This window comes from Odontesthes bonariensis, chromosome 6, assembly GCF_027942865.1.
Source record: "Odontesthes bonariensis isolate fOdoBon6 chromosome 6, fOdoBon6.hap1, whole genome shotgun sequence".
Classification (NCBI taxonomy): domain Eukaryota; kingdom Metazoa; phylum Chordata; class Actinopteri; order Atheriniformes; family Atherinopsidae; genus Odontesthes; species Odontesthes bonariensis.
Window position 1 is genome coordinate 33,884,840 of NC_134511.1, and position 21,112 is coordinate 33,905,951.

A 21,112-nucleotide genomic window follows, 5' to 3' on the forward strand; every position below is an offset into this window, starting at 1 on the left:
GCCGGTATAGACATGGCAACGTGTGAAATTGCCATTTAGATAGAGTTGAATGTAACGAATGGGTTATAAACGTGACGTTTTGGGGTAGCCTGTAACTTTCGTTTAGACTGATTTAACTTGACACTCGCCAGATGAATGGGCTCCGCCTTGTTCCCCGAACATTCTCAGAAAGTTCAGCGGACATACACGCGGGTCTGGCGATAAATAAAAGTATCCTTAACATGATTCCCTTGGTCAAGTGAAAAATGGTTGATGAAATGTGCAGTTTAGGGGGGGGCATTCAGAGAATTTTGTCCCGGGCCCAGCCAAACCTGTCAGCGGCCCTGGCTGTGAGTAATGTTGGCATTTACAGAAGATTGAGATGCTAAGAATTCTATATAGTTCACTCAAAAGTCCCGTCCATCTTTGACATCTTTTGTCATTTATCTTAAAAGAATATCCGATGGTCTTGTTGATCATCGTATTTAATTGCGGGTTTTTCTTGTGGGCCTGTAAGCACTGCAGTGATGTATGAGTGGCTGAAACAGCCTGTGTTGGCTATAAGGCTCTGTGGGCAGAGGTGTGTGTGTGTGGGGGGGTTTTAGCGCAGTGCTCTCTCAGCTAGTTTGGCACAGGGAGACAGTGTTGAGCCTTTCTGTAATGGCAACCTTCTGTCAGCACTGAATTTAATACAGCCTCCGTCCCTGATCAGTAAGGGCAAATGTTTTGTATGATAATTGTTCAACCACAGCACTATCTCTGCAGTATTGTGGTTTTATGGCTCATGTTTGTACTCACCACATTATTATTTTGATTCAATTATTTGTGGTGAAAAAATACATTTTAGATATCCTCTTAAGTTCCATAAAGATGATTGTCAGTAAACCTTCCCTGGGTTTTTACATTTCTTGGAGTTTTCAGCAGCTTGGATGAAAGCAAATAAACCCTGGCAGTGACTTGATGACAGAGTCTGTTGATATGATGTTGTTGACACAGGTTGCTTAGCCACCCTCACAGCCCCAACACTTTCAGTGTTAAAAGCTTCTGTGCCCCTTTTGTTTTCAGGAAAACTGTTCCACTCACATTGACTGGACATTTTTACCCTCTCTTTTAGCACAGTGGAGGGAGCCTTTGATTTCAGGCTTCAGGCAGGTAGTATTGTGAAAGATAACACGAAGTGGCATTGGCGTGCTTTCTTTTGAAACGGGGCGCTCGTATCGACACTGAATTTATGAGTCATCGTGCTGTGAAGAGGGCTGCATTTTCCTGATTACAAACGAGCAATATTTTCCTTTTCTCATTAAGATTTGTAGTGTGTGTGTGTGTTTGTTTATGAGTGTGTCTGTACAAAATGTACATGCAAATGCATGTGGGTTTTTTCTCATTTATTTATTTTCCATCAGAACCTACAGTGGGCCAGAGATGTGTTGCTAGGAAGCAGTGTCCCATGGCAACAGCTGAAGCACATGCCAGCACAAGGACTTTTCTGTGAAAGAAACAAGACAAATCTCTTCAATGTAAGTTCATATACATTCTTGTTCTTAGTCATGTCAGCACATTTTGAATATAGACAACATCATACCCCCTAAATGTGTATTTCTTAAAGTCTTTGTAATTTAAACGGGACAATTATATGTAAGTGTACCCCCTATTTAGTTATTATGAATGAAGAAATTGGCCAAAGGTATTTTTTGTTGTACCAGGCTGTAAAATTCCTCATGTTGGGAATTTTAACATCGTGGGTTGATTTGCTTTTGGAGCCAGCCTTAAGTTTCCTTTTAGAAAAGATTTGAATATTGGCAGTCGCTTCATGGGAACCCAGAGTTCCCAAAACAGAAAGTCATTTGCGTTTTTATGTGTGTTTATGTGAGAAAACCGAGGCTGGGGAGAATGCTTTCCATCTGGAAATCCCAGCCTGCCTGAGGAGAATGTGTAGAAGTAAAGATAAAAATCCAAGAGAGAATTCAATTCTGGCTACAGCTGGCTATCTCTCTCTTTTAACTCACAGTTGTCAACATTATAGGTGTAATTCTTCTGAATAATTCTGATTAACACAAAAAGAAATCTTAGGAATCTGTAGCCAGTGTCTGAGCATCCTTCGTCACTTATTGCAAGGCCTGTTTACGCCTGCTATAAAGATGCATTTTGGGGATCTGTTCACAACCTTTCAGCAGTAAGAATGTGTTTAACCAGAGCACTGTCTTTGCAGCAGTGTGGTTTAATGGCCTCTGGTGTACTGTCAACGTTACTATTTCCATTCTACTATTTGTTGTTCACACCGAGCTTTACTTCGTGCCCACACTTGGATCCTGACTGACTACTGATGGGCAGATCTCAGTTACCTACCTGGTAAATATGTACAAATAAATGTCTACCCCACTTCTCACAGTCTGCTGAGTAACACAAAGGACATCAGCAGTTCTACTGAGGTTTCTGAGTCTGAGCAACTGGATCTGAATCAGTCCTAACTCGGTGCTTCCTGAGTATGTTCACACCTGTAATTAGCACTATCCACTTGTGATTGGATCGCCCAGTATGCATGTTGGCGTTAGTATCCTTGAGACGCAATGTAGTTATTCCAATATGCGTCAAGTATTTCCAGTTCAAGCTTTAAACATCACAGCTGCAAGCAGCCATAGATATCCTGTGTAGCTTCATTTTATTGTAAAGAGAATCAAGTGCATGGCTAAACTCAAACTACACTCTTATAAAAATAAATTAATAATGGGTACTTCCACAGTACATCCTTCTTAGGCTACCATGAAGGAAGAGTCATAACAAGTGTGCTAACATGACACTGATGATCACGCCATCACCTACACCCTACACACACAACAGCTGAAAAATTGACATACATACAATGCATAATAAATACATACATATACATACAGTTACACAGGTAGTATCCATTAGCAGCTACCAAACAGCCATCTTGTGTATGTAATTTATCCTTTGCTGTACTTTAATGGAAGACATCCTGGGAACAATAGCTGTTAAAGTGATGGTTCGGAGTAGATTCACCCTAGGGTCATTTGAACCGTGACATCCAGCCAAGTAGCCCACCCGAAGTTTTTTCGATCTTGGCTGAACATCAGCTGAGTTACTGAGTTATCCCGAATAGCTTAGTACAAGCGCCAATGGAACCTGGCAGTATCTCCAAAATTACCACACTAAAATCACATGCCATGACACCAAACTTCTACAGTAGTACAAATATGGTCTGTACTCACAAAACGATGCATTTGGAAGTTTGTACATAGTCCAGGAGTTTATTATTATCAACACAAGCCTAATAGCTTCTCTGCTGCTAAAGCTGCGTCGACGTCACTTCCTTGATCTGGGAGCTTCAATGTAAAAAAGCAAGGCTGCTCAATTTCTCCATTGATAAAATAAATTCACAACTCTACAACATAAAAATTCATGTAGAATATAGCATTTACTTTGTTGTCTACAGTAGTAGATCAACCCTCATCTTACTTTGAAGCTCCCAGATCAAGGAAGTGACGTCGATGCAGCTTTAGCAGCAGAGAAGCTATCAGGCTTGTGTTGATAATAATAAACTCCTGGACTATGTACAAACTTCCAAATGCATCGTTTTGTGAGTACAGACCATATTTGTACTACTGTAGAAGTTTGGTGTCATGGCATGTGATTTTAGTGTGGTAATTTTGGAGATACTGCCAGGTTCCATTGGCGCTTGTACTAAGCTATTCGGGATAACTCAGTAACTCAGCTGATGTTCAGCCAATATCGGAAAAACTTCGAGTAGGCTACTTGGCTGGACGTCACGGTTCAAATGACCCTAGGGTGAATCTACTCCGAACCATCACTTTAAAGGCCAACTTCCACTAAAAACCGGTTTTACTCGCTCCTTCTGAAAAAGGGAGGGTCACCCCTAGTTACATACACATACTAGGCTTCCAAGTAAGATGTTAACTCAACTTAAACTCACTTGTATCAGTACAATGCAGTATAAAAACATTGAACAAAGAAGAGGGACAGGGACGTCTGGGTTTCTCTGATCAAGCTGCTGCCCCCGCGACCCGACCCCCGGACAAGCGGAAGAAGATGGATGGAAGAGTGCACACGGCGGTGCTAATAAAACCATTGACTTACCCTTAAAACTTCCCAAAGGCCTGCCTGCCTCTCAATGTCCACCACTACTCCGAAATCACGCTGGTCAAAGCGCCTATCGTTGTGAAGAACCTGTCCCTTGCACCCTCCTGGTTCTTTTTAGCACATCAGGATTGCTTGGTTGATGAGGCGTTGTAAGATCCGTGCAGCACTCACTTGAATAGTGCCCATGGCTTGCCTCAGCGAGGTTTGGTTCGGTTAGTGTAGTAGTTGAAGAACATTCGTCACTTGCCCCTTTCACACTGAGACCATCGCGGGTCCAAATTGCCACTTCGACCTGCGTCGAGCAATGTGAAAGCTTGGCGTATTAGGTGACCCGTGTAACTTGATGTAAAACAGAGTGAAACTTGTCCTCACCTGTCGCTGTTGTTCTGAATCAGCTGTCCATTCTGTCTTTTAAACTCCTCACGTCACGCCACGCCCACCCCACGTCAATTGCTTTCACATCAAACTCGGCTCGGCAAAAAGAGACGTGGGTCGAAAGGCGAGTCGAGTTGACACGCCAGCCCGGGTCGTCAGTGCGAAAGGAACAGCGGACACGCTAAATTCGCGAATTAAACGCGGGTTCTTCCTCAGTGTGAAAGGGGCTTCTGTTGCTTGGTTGGTCCACAGTTGAAGGTTGGGGCACAGCTGTCCCATCAGATGATGCTGTGCTTTTTACTTGTTTTGCTTTGAAATATTCAAAAATGGGTTTGTGCCTTTTCATTTTGGTTGTATATTCCACGCCACGAACAATCTCTGCAGTCTACCACAATCACTACTTCTGCCGCACGATTTTCAATGCTGCGCTGTTATAGGCCTACATTTTGCAACATTGACGTGTGACGTGAAAAATATTGGTTAAGGAAAACGCTTGATTAAATTATTAACGCATGGGTTGTGTTTAAGTTTGATCTTCGACAGGTTTTGAGTTGGAAAAAAAACTTGCAGGCTTTCGGATACACACAAAGCGGGGAGGAGGGGGATTCATTCATTCATTCATGGGAGGGAGCCAATCAGAGACGCCTCATTATCGCGTCACGGATATGCATGTGAAGGACCGGAAAACCCTGTCGTATCTCATCAAGCCATTCTTCCTGCCCACAAAAACAGCTTGAAACAAAGCAACCATAACGTTTTTTTAAACAGAACCGACGCCCAATGCATTGAAGGATTTTGCTTAAAATCAAGAGAATTATGGACAACCCTGAACATCCTCTCCATGAGACTGTTATCGGAAAACAGAGTCTCTTCAGTCAAAGGCTTCTTCAGTTTGGATGCAAAACGGACCGCTACAGGAAATCTTTCCTGCCCACAGCCATCAGCATCTATAATAACTCCTTGATTTAATTGAGCTACATCAACATTTAATTTCCCTCTGGGATAAATAAAGTATTTTTGAATTGAATTGAATTGAATTGAATTCAATTCAATTCAATTCAATAACAATGGTGAACACAGCAGTATTAATGAAATGACGATGGAAGTTGGCCTTTAAGGATCTTTACATGACTTTGAGAAGCTCCTCGTGTGTCTCCTCTGCTATGACTCTGATGGAAATGTGCTCGTGTCATTGTTTTTACGTTCATGTGCACAGCTCTCTTCAAGTTGAACATTCATCCTTCACGAACCACCGACTCTACGCTGTATTTACACAAATTTCACACGTGGGGAAAAGTGGATCGTACAGTCCTTAGAACTTCCTATCTTCCACTGTTGCTAGGCAACCAGCATGACGTTTTCACTCTATATCCCTTTTTTAAATTTTGTTATTTTCTCATTATTCTTCTTTGCATTTTTCTTGCACCCAAGAGAGTTGTGTAAAAGTTAATATTTAATTAACAATAAAGTATTGTTGGCTCTTTGATGGCATAAATGATGCATTTGCATTTGACTGAAAATAACTTCTTCTCTGCTGCAAGTTGTTCTCTAACTAAGACAAAGATTGTTCATTTCTAGCAATATCATTACTTCTAGCTGTTAAGAATTCCCCATCCTATTCTTCCTTCTTTTCTTTTGGCTGTGTATTTGTTTAGTTTATATGCTTTTGGGGGTGTTGCATATGAGCCTCTATGTGATTTGCTGTGGTGTGAGGAAGCTACTTCAGAAGCCCAGTGATTGTATGGGATAAGGTTGCTGGTCTTTACATGTTATTTAAGAACACGATGATGACTAATGCAGCCTCCCAAAGGAGGAACCTGAACACTTTATTGTGTGTTCTGTCATTTGTGCCTGATTAGCTGTGTGTTTTCTGACTGGCCTACAGCTGTCAGGTTTACCCCACTCACATATATTATTCTCTTGAATAAACTGGATGCACACAAACCATCCCTCTATCAGAATCACTGGATGCAGACACTTCTATAATTGGAATCACACAGTGGGAGATTGTTGAATTATCTGCCTCTCAGAATAACAAAGCCTCTGTTGGGTTGCTGTGGGAGCGATTACTATCTGAATCCATTTTCCGCTCTGCGTGTCTGTTCACTAGAAGAAGATATTATGACTTTCCTGTGTGTCCGGGAATCGGCTCACCTTTGATGTATACCTAATGTGATTTGTAAAAGCCTAAAGGCTCCCACATTTTTTTACAGAGCAGAGGATATTCCAGGCAGAATGTTGCATCTAGTCAGCACCTTATTCAATCATTCACTTGTCAGGTGTGTTTTAGCAGTGAACAGGATTTTTGACACAGTTGAATCTGTGAGCTTCAGAGTCGAATGCTGTTTTCAGAACAGACTGTAGACGTGATGTGGGCCAGCTCTGAGCTGGAGATGAGCTGTGCTGTGCTCTGGCTCCCACTGGGTTCTCACAGAGCCCCTTCTGGAGGCAGACCTGCCACTGTGGCACACCAACTGTTGGAGCTTAACTGTTCTCCTTGAACCAAGGCACGGAGGCCTCTCCCATACGACAATGCAAATATTTCTAAACTGGAATGGAGTCCACAAGTTCAGAGCAGATATACACTGTGCTTTGTGAAAGATTCTATAATCTGATTTTAAAAACCTCTTTTAACCTTTTAGCTTCACGAGCGTCTTCCTGGAGGCTCCCTCTACTCGGCTCAGGCAGGTCGAGATGGCTTTGAACCAGTACCCATGAAACTCAATCAGTTGTATAAGCGTGTTGTATATGTTCATTTCTTCCGTGACAGAATAGTCACACAAAGGGCATGAGAGATATTGATCTCATCAAGCATTTTGTATCACAAATTGTACCTTCATGTCAGAAGCTGCATTTTAACCTGAGGTGTACTTTTATCACTTATATCCCTACAGTTGCGTTTTTTTGTTGGTTGTCAAGAAACTAAAAACATTTCCTTCAGGCTGCAGATTTCAGCTATGATCTAAAGTGCCAGTAACTGCTGCTCGTCTGTGTGAGGCATGAGTCTGAGCTGCAGTACGCTGAGAGAGCAGCGAACCTCCAATGAATAGAGAGGAATGCCCTTAAGCTGAGGTCACTCAAATCAGCAATGTGACACTTCCCTACATGGCAGTGCTGAAGTTTGGATGTTTTCTTTTTTGTTTTTTGGTACCTTATTACATAACTACTGTGAAATGTTGCGAAACAAGCAATGGAGACAGAGAGGTTGAAATAATGGCGGTGAGATTGCTCCCTCCTAACCAAGTCCATATTGGTGGTTAAGATCTCTCCCTGGGTAAGAATGCAGCTAAGGAGATCAGAATCTCAGTTGAGCACTTCAACCTCATTGGTTGGTTTAAAAGTTCAATGTGTAAGATGTTGTGACATCTAGTGGCACAACATGAAACCAACCAAAACCCCTTCACGTACCCCTAAACTCCTGTGGCAGCAGAAAACGCATAGGACCCCCTCTTTAGCCCCTCTGTATGTTAAAATGCGCAGGTGAGCTACAGTTCCAGATCAACTTAGCTATTCATTGGACTATTATTCTCGTCTCAGTGTACATGCACGTGAGAGACATCAAGTTATTAACAGAAATATGTCCGGCGCTGTAGATGATGAGAGAAAACATTAAAAGTATTCAGCCACAATATCTGAGCCGTTTAGCTGGCCGACATAAGAAACCAAAAAGGTCTGTGTATTAATATTAGTGGTGGGCATAGATTAATTTTTTTAATCTAGATTAATCTCACTGAAATCTTGAAATTAATCTAGATTAAAATGGCTCATTCAGGGGTCCGGCAATCCGCGGGGTTCGCGGAAACAGACGTGTAAACTTTAGTTCCTATCCAAACAATAGTCGTTTAATCCTGAGACTGTTGCAATTGCCGTGTCGAGTGCTTCAATACAATAGTGTAGTAACCCCACGCATACCTTTCTCACTGCAATTAAGTTTTATTTCGGATTTATTTCGGATTTTATTTCGAATTTAGTTTCTTTTTCACAGCTGCCTCTGCTATTCCTGCTCTTCCCAGGTGTACCTAATGTAGTTTTACATCATTTGTAACGTGATGTATATCTTGAATAACAAATTGTAAATAACAACACGTTTATTCGTGTCCCTGCCCTCTCTTTCCTCATGTTTTTTTCTCGCGGGGGTGCTGCACAGCCGCGGGGCCTTTAAGAAGTTAACATTGTAAATGTGACGTCACGAGCTACCAAAGCAAATTCTCAAGCGAAGCTTCTCCAGCGAGGTCGCTCTTGGTGTACACGCAGCAGGCAGACCAGCTTATTCACATGCATGGCTCCAGCAGTTTCTCTAGCTTCGCCAACTTCTCATATTCAGCACTTGTTGGGAGGGCCAGGTGGTGCTGCTGTTGCGTTGTGTGCAGTGCGTCTCTGTTGCGCCACACGCGCATGATCATCTCGAGGGTGGAATTCCACCGTGTTGGAACATCTTGCACGAGCGGCTCCTGAACTTGCCCAAGGAAGGTTTGCTGGACTTTCAGCTCGTCTGCGTTGGCCGGACTGTGTTTGATATAAAGTGATATAAAGTTTGGTAAAACTCATCACAGTTTGCTTACCTATTTTGACCCAGTTCCCAACCCAACTTTGAGAATAGATTAACAGCGATATTTTTTATATCGCCCGATAAGACTCTCAAATTATCGCAGCACGTTAACGCCGATAACGGCCCACCACTAATTAATATACACTTCCACTTTACTGTTTTTACAAAAAGATTTAAAAAACATGACACTTTGAAGCACCTTGGTCAATTTAAGTTTTGCGAAGCATGTATCCGCAGACATGATCTGATCCCCAACCACATTATCAGGGTTTGTCAGTCTGGTTTTGAGATGCTCAGTGGAGTCAGATTCACATGTAAATCCATTTTTTGCTCAGACTAATCATTATTTTTTTTCTTATGTAATGTAAACATGCATTTGGCTTGTCCTTTTTCGTCTGCCATATAAACACGGTAGAGGAATTTGGAGGGGCAACCAGAGACCTTTTTGGCTGTACAATACTCAGTCTAAAGTAACTCTACTTTGTTTTTTTTTCCACACAATTCAACACCGGTGAAAATATAGGCATGCATTTCTGCTGATGGATGGCCTGAAATGTTACACACTAGAACTTTGATACCAAGTTTCCTGATGTAGGTCATGATGGCCTACTTTTCCTTCTTGCTTTGGCTGGGTTGCATTAGCTGGGGCCTGCGTAAAGTAACCTACATGCAGCTGCAAAGAAATGATCCAGACGAGGTAGTGTTGCATAATTTATCTGTGTGGTTGTCAACATGATTGATTTCTAGGACCAGCTCACTTTTACACAAGTAATAAACTATTATTAGTAATGTAGTTGTCACTAAAAGGAAATGTCGAGGACTTAGACCGTGCATGTTAATCGATTAAAAAATTATATTAAATCATGTTGAGATACAGGCAAGACTACATTATAATACACAGAAGTGTGTTGTGATACTGTTTGGGATACTGTTGTGCACGCGTTTCCTACCTCAGTCGTCTTAACTCTTGACAGCGACATGCATATTCATATCTAGTTTAGAAGGGTCAGGCCTTTTCAGCTGCCTTTGAAAATGTTTAGTTTTTTTAATCTAGCATGTATTTGTTTTTGAAGAATTGCTTTATTTCAGGTATACAGTTTCATCCTCAGAAATGATTGCACATGGTGTTACGTAATATAGACCATGGAAACATTAGGATTAATGTTAACAATCAAAAATAACAAAAAATAATGTCATGAAATGACATTAAACTATTGGAATACAGTTATTCCCAGCCATAGCAATTGAACATAAAGGTTGACTGTAGCACTATTGGGTCTAATGCTGCTGTAATAGCAGCCCCTCTGGCTGTCCAGGATTGCTGTTGAATAGTCGTGAGTAGTGCCTGTGCATTCACTCAGGCACACTGTTACCTCCTGCTGCCTCCGCCCTGTGCAGCACACCCCACACACATACTTACATCTTGCTTACATATTCTTCCTCCCACTCAGTGCACTCTCGAAGCTCCAGAGAAAATGGATGTCCTTACTAAAATATTTTCCGACAAATGTAGATCGAATCAGTTTTTATTTTTCTCAGTTTTTATTTTTTATTTTATTTGGAGTTTTTTTTCTCAGAGAGCATCTGAATTCTTAACCGATTGGGCTGTGAATAGGTAGTCCGCAGTGTGTTGTTCCATTAGGTGAGCTCAGTCTTATGGGTTATACAGTTAGACTGGCATTACTCAACTCGGTTCGGTTTGTGACTCAAACATTTGTGTTCAGCTGTGTAATGTGCTGTAGGTGGAGCCTCGCTCAGGAGGACCTCATGTTTTGGTTTTTCAATATATATATTTTTTCCTTACAGAAGAAGTACACGTCCAGTGAATACACTTTGTGAAAGTTTATATGTTGGAGGTTTTTTTTAGATGAATTCTTTTGGCTTGTAACTGGACGAGCTTGATTTTTTTTTTTTACCTTGCTCACTAAACGGGAAGTAGGAAAAATGAGGTGTGTTTGCTTTGTATGGGTTTGGTGGCCAGCTGGAGATGCACGACAACAGTTGAAAGACGGTGAGGGTTGCTGTCATTACGCTGCAGACTGACTGAGGAAATGTGTGCTCGCTGAACAACCTGTTCAGGCAGCACTGTTCCTCACTCTGTCAGTGGCTAATGTGGGCTTTATTTATGCAAACATTTAGCCTTTTCCCTTAAGGTTCTTGCTCATTATGGGTCTGTCGTCCTCTGGAAGGCTCTATCCACTCTGATGGGGTAGCACTGAATTAATTTTTCATCCTGTTTATGTTCTCTAGTTCTTTTCCTGTTGCTCAGTCTTCAGGGTGATCACACTCTGCCCCTCCCCCTGGCTTTTTTTGCTTTACTCATCTCCTCTCTGTGTTGCACTCGTTCTTTTTCCTCATTACTCTCTCTGTCACTCCCCTGTTTGTGTGTATATTATGTGGGTGTACACTAATGGGCGGGATTTTCTCCAAAAGCCTGCGATTGGCTGGCAATGGCCCACCGTGATTGGCTGTGTGCTGTATGTAGTGGGAGAGAACTCCAGCAAGCTGGGGTCAGGGGAGAGCTGAGCTAAAGTGCGTGGGTGTTTTTGTTTTGAGATGGCAGGGTTTGAAATCAGGAGAGGAACGAGTCAGCTCGCCTGTCAGTGGCATACTGAGCTCATAGGCCCTGACTCCAGCGCTGTTTCTCGTCTTGCCAAGGCAGCTGCCAGTCTCTTTTTTTATTCCTGTTCTGCCATGTGCAGCGGTGCTTCCCTCTTTTCCTCTCCAGCAGTTCTCGCAGCCCTCGCACCCGAATGCAGCCCGTCACTTTCTCTCAGTGCGTGAGCCTCGTTCGGGGTGGAGGCGCCGCCAGAGCTGCTGGTTCTGCTACCGACCAGCAGGAAACTGTCCAAAAGAATACTAGCACAGGCGCTGTGGAGTAGCTTTCTTTGGTGATGGTGAGTTGCTTTCTCTTTTTTTTCTTTTTTTTTTTTTCTCCTGGCTTTTACAGAATCAGATTCATGATTGTAGGCACTGTATTTTAGAGTCTAGTCTGTTTAATGAGTAGTACTCCAGTAGAAGAATACAGAACTGCCAAGAAATAGCTTTTCTGTGTGTGTGTGGAGAGTTTTTATTCGACTTTTTCTATGATTTTTGCGTGTCTGGGAAAACTCACGAGAAGAATGTGAGAACCAACCACCTGCCAATCTTCCATTTTATTTGATTTACTTTTTCTAAATTTTGTTTTAATTGTTGTGATAAGTAGGCTGCTTCAGTTAACTGCAAGTTGCTACAAGACAACTTCACAAAAGGTTGTGCAACTTACTTTCTGTTTTTTTTCACCAGTGGCATGTTAATATATGAGTAGATAAGAAATAAAGGTCAGGGTTCGGCTGATGTTTTTCAGGGAGTGTGTAATCCAGCATTTTGTGTTGGCTTTCACCCAGCAGAGTACATTTTGTTCCTCTTTAACAGAAACATTCCCTTGTGCTTTTTGTGATGCAGCACGTCTGCTGTCCAACTTTTGTCTTCTAGCATTTTGTTTATCTTCTTTTCTAAATCTGAATGTAGTTTTAGGAAGGTTGCATTCCTTTTTGGAGGAGAATGTTCTTGCTGTACTTTCCCTTGATTGCCTTGCATCTTGATCTTAGTCAGATGCTTGCGTAATTTACTGGTCACGTCTGTGCCAAAGCTGCCAGTCCAGATATCAAGCAGTGGTCATGTTTTCTGTCACTGAAATAGAAAAAAAAAAAAGAAAAAAAGATGCTTAAAATTACTGCATTTAAAGTCTTACAAATCTGCTTTAGCTGTTGTGCCTCTCCATAATCTGTGTAAAGCCATGGCTCTGCTTTCCCTTAAAGAGATTTGCTGTCATCGGAATGTCCTCTGATGAAGAACAACTTTCCTGCATTATAGATGTCTTTCTGAGTGAGCACAACCCACCCCCCCATCATACTTGTCCCTCTCATTTTGAAGGCTTTCTGTAATCTGTGCATTGAAAGTTAAAACCTTCTGGAGAACTGATTGATTCCATCATATAACAATTCTGAATCATATTTTAATTCAGGCATTTGTGCCATATTCCTCTTTCTGGTTGTTTTTGTGGTTTTCTGGTGACATCTGGTTCTAAGAAGCGTTGAGAACATCAGCTTGAATTTAATCCTCGCTGTAAAGAACATTCCAAAACACATTTTGCAACCCACATGAACTGAGAATTCTGATGGGATTAAGGAAAATTTAAGGAAAACGTAAGAATGAAATGAGTTGGTTTTCTGTGTTTTATTTGAGGTGACCTGATCTGACACCTTCTCAGTGAGAAGGCTGCTAGCTCATCCTCAGGAATGTGCTTTGTTGTGTTCCCCTCCACTGGCTTTGAAAATGTCATCTGACAATCTGGAGCCATGTGTTTGGAGCACCCAGCTCCCTTTGCCTCCAGCAGTGGATAGAGCCATCGCATTTTGTTTTGTTCCATTCTGATGTGGTCATCTTTGTTTTGTCTCACACACATTTTGAGTCTGCGGCCATGCTCTGTGCCATGTGCTTTCTGACTGTAGCCTGTATGCTGCCTGAGCCACCATCTGCACTCACATCAGCAACTTCAGAGTGACGACCCTCGGCTCGGTTCACCTGCTGAGAGGACATGTGCTCGCTGAAAAGGTGGACTCTTCCATCAAACAAAACCCTCCTCAGGCCTTCTGCAAAGCATGACAGTGTTTTTTGGCAGCCAGTCTGCTGGTCTGTTACATGGCTTGGACAGAATTTAACACTAATGAGGCTGCCTATCATGTGTACCCATAGATGGAGCCCCCTCCAATTTCTCCTCTACACCTGCTACAAGGCCAGCTAGTCCACAGATCTCTCCTGCAGCCTGTCCATCCCCTCATTAGGGCTTTCTTTGAATGCCATGTGTTTCACTCGCATTAATTCCTCTCTCCTTTCGGTTTTTCCATATCTCACTATTAATTCTTTCCATGTGTCATACACTCTGCAGGCCTTTGCAGCATAGAACCATGATTAAAAGACAAAGTTAGAGTTTCATAAAGTAGCCCGATGGGGTTTTGACCAGTCGTGTCATCTTGTCATGTGACATCTTCTCCTCTGCACTATTTGACCTCTTTCATTCATTTTTTAATAATGATGTGTATCTGCACACTATCTTTTGTAATTAGCAGTGGTGTTTTAGAATTATTCTTACTACTTCCATTTACAAAGGTGAACATTAACAATATGCTAATCAGTCAGAATAATGGTCTTTCTGGCACAGTAAAAGTTAACTCATGATTAATTGTCCTCCTTGTTCTCTCCAGGGCATTTGGCGTATTCCAGTAGATGAGATTGATCGCCCAGGAAGTTTTGCATCTCATATGAACCGATCTATTGTTCTCTTGCTGGAGGTGCTGTCTCAGCTTAAGGATCACGATACTCTGCTGAAAGTCTCTTTCATGCTGCACCGCACCCCTGACCAGGGAAAGTAAGGGTTGACTTGATATGAATCTCTTATTTCTGTTATGTCTTATGTATTTGTTTCATGACATCTTTCCTCCTCTTCCATGTAGGAAGTATTTACGGGATGTTGATCGCCAGCTTTTGGCCAAGAGAGCATTTTTCCTAACTGTAAAAGTCCTGGAGGACAATCTGAACAGTCTCACAGGGGTAAGGAGGCACAACCCACTGTATACATAGACTAACAGACGAAAGCCGTTCTGTGTTGTGGACGTCTGGCATGCACACTCTTCATGTTTTGACAGGTTCTGTTCTCTCTCAGGTGTCTGAGCAGCTTCCAAAAGCGCCTGCCCCCTCCATGGGGGAGATGACCACGACGGACATATCCAACAGGCCCAGTTCAGAGGACGGCAAACATGCAGTGCCTAAAAAGCCTGCGCTCACAGAGGGAGTCTGTGTTGCTCAGAGTGGGCCCAGGGAATCCTCCCAGGCACAGCTCGCCCCTCCACAGCTGTCTGCAGATAAAGGGAGTAAGACTCAAGAGGGCCTCCCTGGGAAGGTGGAAAGTGCTGGGAATGAGGGGCACAAAGCAGGGCCAGAGGAACCTATGGAGCTGGACATTGGCCTCTGGAAAAAGCCCTCTACTGCCACAGATTCTCAGGGTAACCAAACGGAGGCTGAGACCTCCCTGAGCATCATGGAACCCCCGCAGAAAGTGACTGAAATTGGTCGGACACCAGAACTGTCTCTAGAAGAGCTGAGTATCAGTTCAAGGCAGCAGCAGCTTCAAGCCTCAGCACCAAAGGTTACCATGGCAGCCGGTGGGGCTGATCAGGGGTTACCACGAAAGCCAAACAGAAAAAGGAAACTTCTAGAGGACGTGGAGTCCGGAAAAACCCTACTGCTTGATGCTTACAGAGTGTGGCAGCAAGGCCAGAAAATCATGACCTACGACCTGGGCCGCATTGAGAAGATCATGTCAGAGACATACATGCTCATAAAACAGGTAAACGTCATAGGGTGCGCCATGCAGATAGCCCGTAGATGACATTATTGTGTGTGTGTGTGTGTGTGTGTGTAGACATGTTTTTATTCTTTATTACTTATCTGCTAAGTCATGCATTCATGAAATCAGTCCTTAATTTTAACTTGGGAAACCCCTCTGTTAACAGAATTAGTAACTGAAGAGTAGGGACTTTCCCTCTTTCAGTTTTCAGACACAAATCTCTGTTGAGTTGTGTTTTTACTCTCAATAACCCAAATTTGGTTGCGTCTTTGGTTGCTGTAGGTGTAACCCTGCTGGGTATTTTAAGATGAATTGGGCTTTGGTTTTTTTTGTTTTTTTTTCTATCGCTTCCTAAACAGTTTAGGATCAGTAATTGCTTAATTATTTATATGAATTACAAACTGCAGGCACCCTGGATCTTTTTTTATTTACAGGATTAAAGTTGGAAAGTTCTTACTTCCAAATAAAACACTGTCCTTACAAACTAGTCAGTTCTTATGCTCTAATTAGAATATCTTGGATTCATGTTTAGAATGCACAGTGTGTTGATTGCACATTTTAATTGTCCGTGTTGCTTTATGAACGTGTTGCAGATTCTATTTTTTTCTGTACAAGACATAAAAGAGAACGCAGTAAAATCAAAACACACAAGAGAAATCCGAAAACAGCTGTAACACGATTCTTACAAACAAATGTTTTGATATTTTTAAAAATCATCTGCTGATTGTGAATCTACATGCAGAAACTGCAGGTGCTTTGTGGTTTTACGGTCTATTGCTGTGCACTGCTGCACGGAGCATTTCCTGCCATCAAAGTATTCCATCTCGTCAAGTTAAGAATGAAGGCAGCTCAGCTTTGCGCATAAAGAGGCCTCACGTCATCATGCAAGAGGCTCGTCAACTTTTCAACTCAAATCATTGCTTCAGAAACATGTTGAACCGCGATAGTTAGATTCACCAGATGACGACTGTTTCATAAGCCCTCCATTGACTGGATGTGTCAGACTGCATTCCCTTCCTCTCACCCCATTTACATATTACATATGTCCAGCATCCCTTTCACTGCGAGCAGGCAACCTACAATATGAAAATGGCTTTTCAAAGTTTTGATGAAGATTTGGATTGTGTAAAAGAGCAGGTTTGCTTGCATGTTCTTTTTTTTATTATTATTTAGAGAATGACTTCTCTGGCTGGGAGGAGAGGTGTACATGTGGTTTGACAAGCGAGGCTTGCAGAAATGTCAACTTGAAAATGCAAAGCTTTGGTGCGGGGCAGCTCGACTCGGGTAGTTTAATAATTGGAAAAATTCAAAAAGTCAAATTGATTCTGTAAAATGTATCCCTTTGGGGGGGTGGTGGGGGTCCTGAACTTGCTCAAACTGCTGCTGAGGGGAACATGGCAGCCGTCATGCTCACACAGCTGCTAGTTCTGCTGTGTTGCGCGGTGGCTAAGTTTGCCAACTCCCACACAACCACCAGCTGAAGTGGGCCTTAACATGAACCTTTCTTGACCCGTGCTATTCATCAGAAGCAGAGATTCAGAAGAAATCCTGCTAGTCGTGTTACAGAAACAGATTAACTTGTTGGTTTGGCATTGGTGTAAAGTGAGTACCTTCCAAGCAGTGCTCGCAGGACAGGTCATAAGAATTATAACTTCTTATGTGCTTCATTGTGAGATTGTTACTTCCCAGGAAATGACACCGATTTGACACAGAGGCATGTTCTGCTCTAATGTCCATGTTTTGCCTGTTTTCTTGTTTCAGGTTGATGAAGATGTAGCTCTGGACCAAGCTGTGAAGTTCTGCCAGATACAATTGGCAGCTTCTGCACAAAGACAGGTAAAGCTGTATTACTCAGCAGGGTCTGTCCTTTTTCCACCACCTTTTTTCATGCCCTTTGTTTCTTTCCATTGTGACTTTAGCTCACAGTTTAGAGTCTGTTTATCTACACTACAAATTCATCTACAACACTCTCCTCAATTCTCTTCCCGTCTTTTTCTAAGTGTGGTATTGGTATTGATCAAAAATAGTTAAAGCTGCAGTCTGCAGGATTTGTTGTTGTCATACGTAAAGTCCTAATTTTTGGCATTTTAAGAGTTTACATAATCTATCATAACGCTTGAAGTTGAAAACGGTGACCTCCGTAGTCGCAAAATGCAAGAAATGCTTATTTTTTTAACCGAAAAATAAAAAGTTATTCAACTTCCTGTCCCACCCCATCAAAACACATGAGAACTCGTGCACGTCTACGTGCACGTCTACATGCACGCCAGATGCGCGTACACGACTCCTCATTCATCAACTCACCTGTCATTTGCGATCATGGAAGACACAGTAAGTAGACTAGCCCGTAATGAAGTTCAATAGTCTAGATAAATAAGCGTTGGGACGAGCCTACCTTGTATCGCGCGTGCACAATCGGTGATTGACAGGCAGCAGAGCCCAGCTCATAAACCTGATTGGTTACCTTTTACCGGTCCGGTCTGCAATTTTGTAAACAAACCTGCTGGCTTTGGAGGGACCTAGCGGGACATATAGGGGACCTAGAGAACTCTTTTTTTTTTTTTTGTATTGGGGTATTTAATGTACTACTTTCAGAATCCCCGGACAGTTCAGGCATTATGCTTGAAAAAGAGTTGCAGACTGCAGCTTTAAATCTGGATGTTTTAAGGTTCTGTAGCAACTGTTTATTTCAGGATTTTAGTGATTTAAAGGTAAGTTTTGTAGCTTCGGTCTTTAAAAAAATATAACCACAAGTTCCAGAATTTTACAAGGCCTATTTTTGCATTCCTGTTCAAGATTTAAGATTAATTTATGTGGCATTTCTTTATGTATTTCCATATATTAAAAAAACTATAACACATACATTTGTTCGGGTTATATTACACAGTTAGCTTAGTTTTTAGCCAAAGCATGGTAGCAAACATATTAACGCCATCAGAAAAGTTTTCAGATTTCAGTCCTTTAGAGCCCAAAAGCTGTCTCCAGCAAAAAAAAAAAGTAACACCAATATTTACTCTGGTTTTAGTTCTATTTTTGTCGTTTTGTCTCAATGCTGCTGAATGTGGTTTCGTCTTGGGAGGAGGTGGTGGTGAACTTCTACTCTGCAGACGGCTCTGTGCACAGTTCGTTTGCCTCTGTGCTCTGTTGTATATCCGTCTCTACAGCCTCATCTTCTCCTGGTGGCTCAAGGGCAGATTAGATGCTACGGGGATTCACATCCCATCTAGAGATGCAAAGTAAAATGTGGTCTGTCCCCAAAGGATCTCAGCTGTATAGCTACACTGCATTACATGGGTGTTATTTATATAACATCATAGATATTTTTTTTTCTCTAGTTCTGTTCTTTCTGTAATTGAATTTTTGATGTTTTAAACATTTTTTCTACAAAGAGCAGCTTTAATGACACAAATAGAAGCTATGAAGATATGGCTGTCTTGTAGTCTAGCTTACAAAGGTTTGATGAACTGTGACCAACTTGACGCTTAACAGATATACTTTCCGTCAGCATTACACATCTATGTTCCCAAAGTTTAAAGATGCAATAGCTGTTTTTTTTTTTTTTTGTTTTGTTTTTTTTTGTAGAATTTGCTAAAACTTACATCTAACTTAGTTAGAAGTCAGTCCTTCCGCTTCACTCATTTAGTCAAACTTGTCATTAGCCGCATTCGGACAGAGCAGTTCTAAGAACGCCATTATGAGAACGGTCCACTTCAAATTTCGTTCTAATAACTGCCCTTCCCCAGAGGAACTGTTTCATTTTGCATTCGCACATGAGTCAGGACCTTGATAGGGACTGATGCGACGCATAGAACCCAGAAAAGACCCAGCTGAGGAGAAGGAGCTAAAATGGTTATAGGAACTGAGGGCCGTGGTCCCTAGTTCCTGTTTGTCCAAATGCGGGGAAAAAACGTCCCCTGTAACCTGAAAAGGTTATAGGAAATGCAAAAGGGTCCTACAGTGCGAATGCGCCTAATGCAATCATTAAGAGTGTCTAATTCTAGTGAATGGACTGGGTTATTCTTGAGCTACAGTAATAGTTATCTCAGTTTTTTTCCTTCAGGATTCATGTTCCCTATCCATTCATTAGCTGCTCTGCCTTCTGTGTCGGTGTCTCCCCCTTCCTCTCATCCCTCCTCCTGCCCACACAGTCATCAAGGATCTCTCTGCCCACATCCTGTTGTCACGGTGATGTTTCCCTGAACCTCAGATTTATTTTGCCCACATCCACTTCTCACGAGCCTGTGTTCCTAGTTCAGCGATTAGATAGTCTCATTTTCTAAATAGTTCTTTTAGTTGCCGACTGCGTTCATTTTAGTGTTTCAGGATAATTGGCCTGTGTGACGCTGCAGTTAATGTCCGTCTCTGCCCAAGATGTGAATAAAGAGGGGTGCTTTTATAGAAATGCTCATCCTGTAGTATTATCCAACTGCTGTTAATGTGTTATTATTGTGCCACTAGCTCACGTTGTGGTTTGTATTTAGTTTCACTTCTGTCGAGTGGGTAAATCAGCTTGAAGGCGAGGGGAAATTATTTCCTGCTTCCTACAGATTCACACAATTTTTTTCTAAGCTACCACAAGTGCAGAAAGAGATCTCCCCTCAGCTATAATGATGTGTGCGTGTTTGCCCTTTGTTTGATGCGACATCAGCAGGAAAGCACTGGCCTTCTTTCACTGATTGATCATTTCTTCATTGTTGGGGTTTTGCTCTTCCTGCAGGTGATAGATAGTTTAGCTTTCTGAATGGAGGCACTTCATTAACACACCTCAGTCTCACCTGCTTTATATCAGGAGGCAGATTCTAAAGTACGACCAGACATCAAGACTTTTATGTGCTCTCAGGCTTTACTTTGCTGGCAAATAAACTATGTCCATTTCAGGCCAGACGTTAATGTATGTGCATTAATTCTCTGGAAGGACACAAAGATCCTGATGGAGACTAAAACAGCCTTTGATTTAAGATGCTGCATTTGTAATACTTCCAAGTAGCTGCGGCAGCTCGTTGAATGTTTTCAGTTTAGCGTTCTGCGTGTCTAAAAAGAACGGGGATGGAGGTGCATACCTGCTGTACCCCTTTTTGAACCAAAGCGGCTCCAGTTTTGGTTTGGGGCTGGAGCCGGCACTGTAGCGGTCCAAACAGAAGGAACTGATTCTTATTTGGGCTCTGGCTCTGAACCATCACTGGAAGAAGTTTGGTGGAAACACTCAGATTGTTGGAGCTGTGTTTGGCTGACACTCTGACCGCAGCGGCACTCGTGGAGCCTGCATTCTGCATGCATGATTTGTGCTTTAACTTTCCCAGGTACAGTGCTTCTCTGATGTGTACAGTCCAGCTGACTTGCTGGTTTCTTAGTGGGTGATGTTTAATTCATGAACCATGAATCATCAGAGCTGACTCTGGAGCTCTTGAAGCTGCTGTGCTGCTCTGTGCTGGCTTGAAGGATCTGCTCCTGACTAAAGCTACTCTGTTTGTTTAATTTGCCTGTGCTCTGTGTGATACCTCTGGGGAACTTGGTCACACACAGCTGGGATTCGGAGCTCAATTTGACTCTAACTCCCAGCAGATCGCCTGAGATGAATGGCATAAGAGCTCGGTTATTGCCAAATGATCTCGTGCATACTGCATCTGTCAGAGCTTGTTCGTCACGACAGTATGTAATGTGACCGCGAGCATCGGCTCTAGATTTTTGTGAAATCTTGACAA

General features: G+C 42.3%; 1 protein-coding gene across 5 annotated transcripts in view; it reads left to right on the plus strand.

Annotated features, from left to right (window-relative positions):
- The window catches only part of cabin1 (calcineurin binding protein 1), a 40,969-nt gene that overhangs the window by 15,033 nt on the left and 4,824 nt on the right, over nt 1-21,112 (plus strand). For all 5 annotated transcript variants that reach the window (XM_075468434.1, XM_075468436.1, XM_075468437.1 and 2 more), the window contains 5 exons: nt 1,383-1,496; nt 14,269-14,432; nt 14,518-14,614; nt 14,727-15,410; nt 17,172-17,246. In XM_075468434.1, the coding sequence (XP_075324549.1) occupies nt 1,383-1,496; nt 14,269-14,432; nt 14,518-14,614; nt 14,727-15,410; nt 17,172-17,246 (1,134 nt within the window). The remainder of the gene's footprint in view (nt 1-1,382; nt 1,497-14,268; nt 14,433-14,517; nt 14,615-14,726; nt 15,411-17,171; nt 17,247-21,112) is intronic.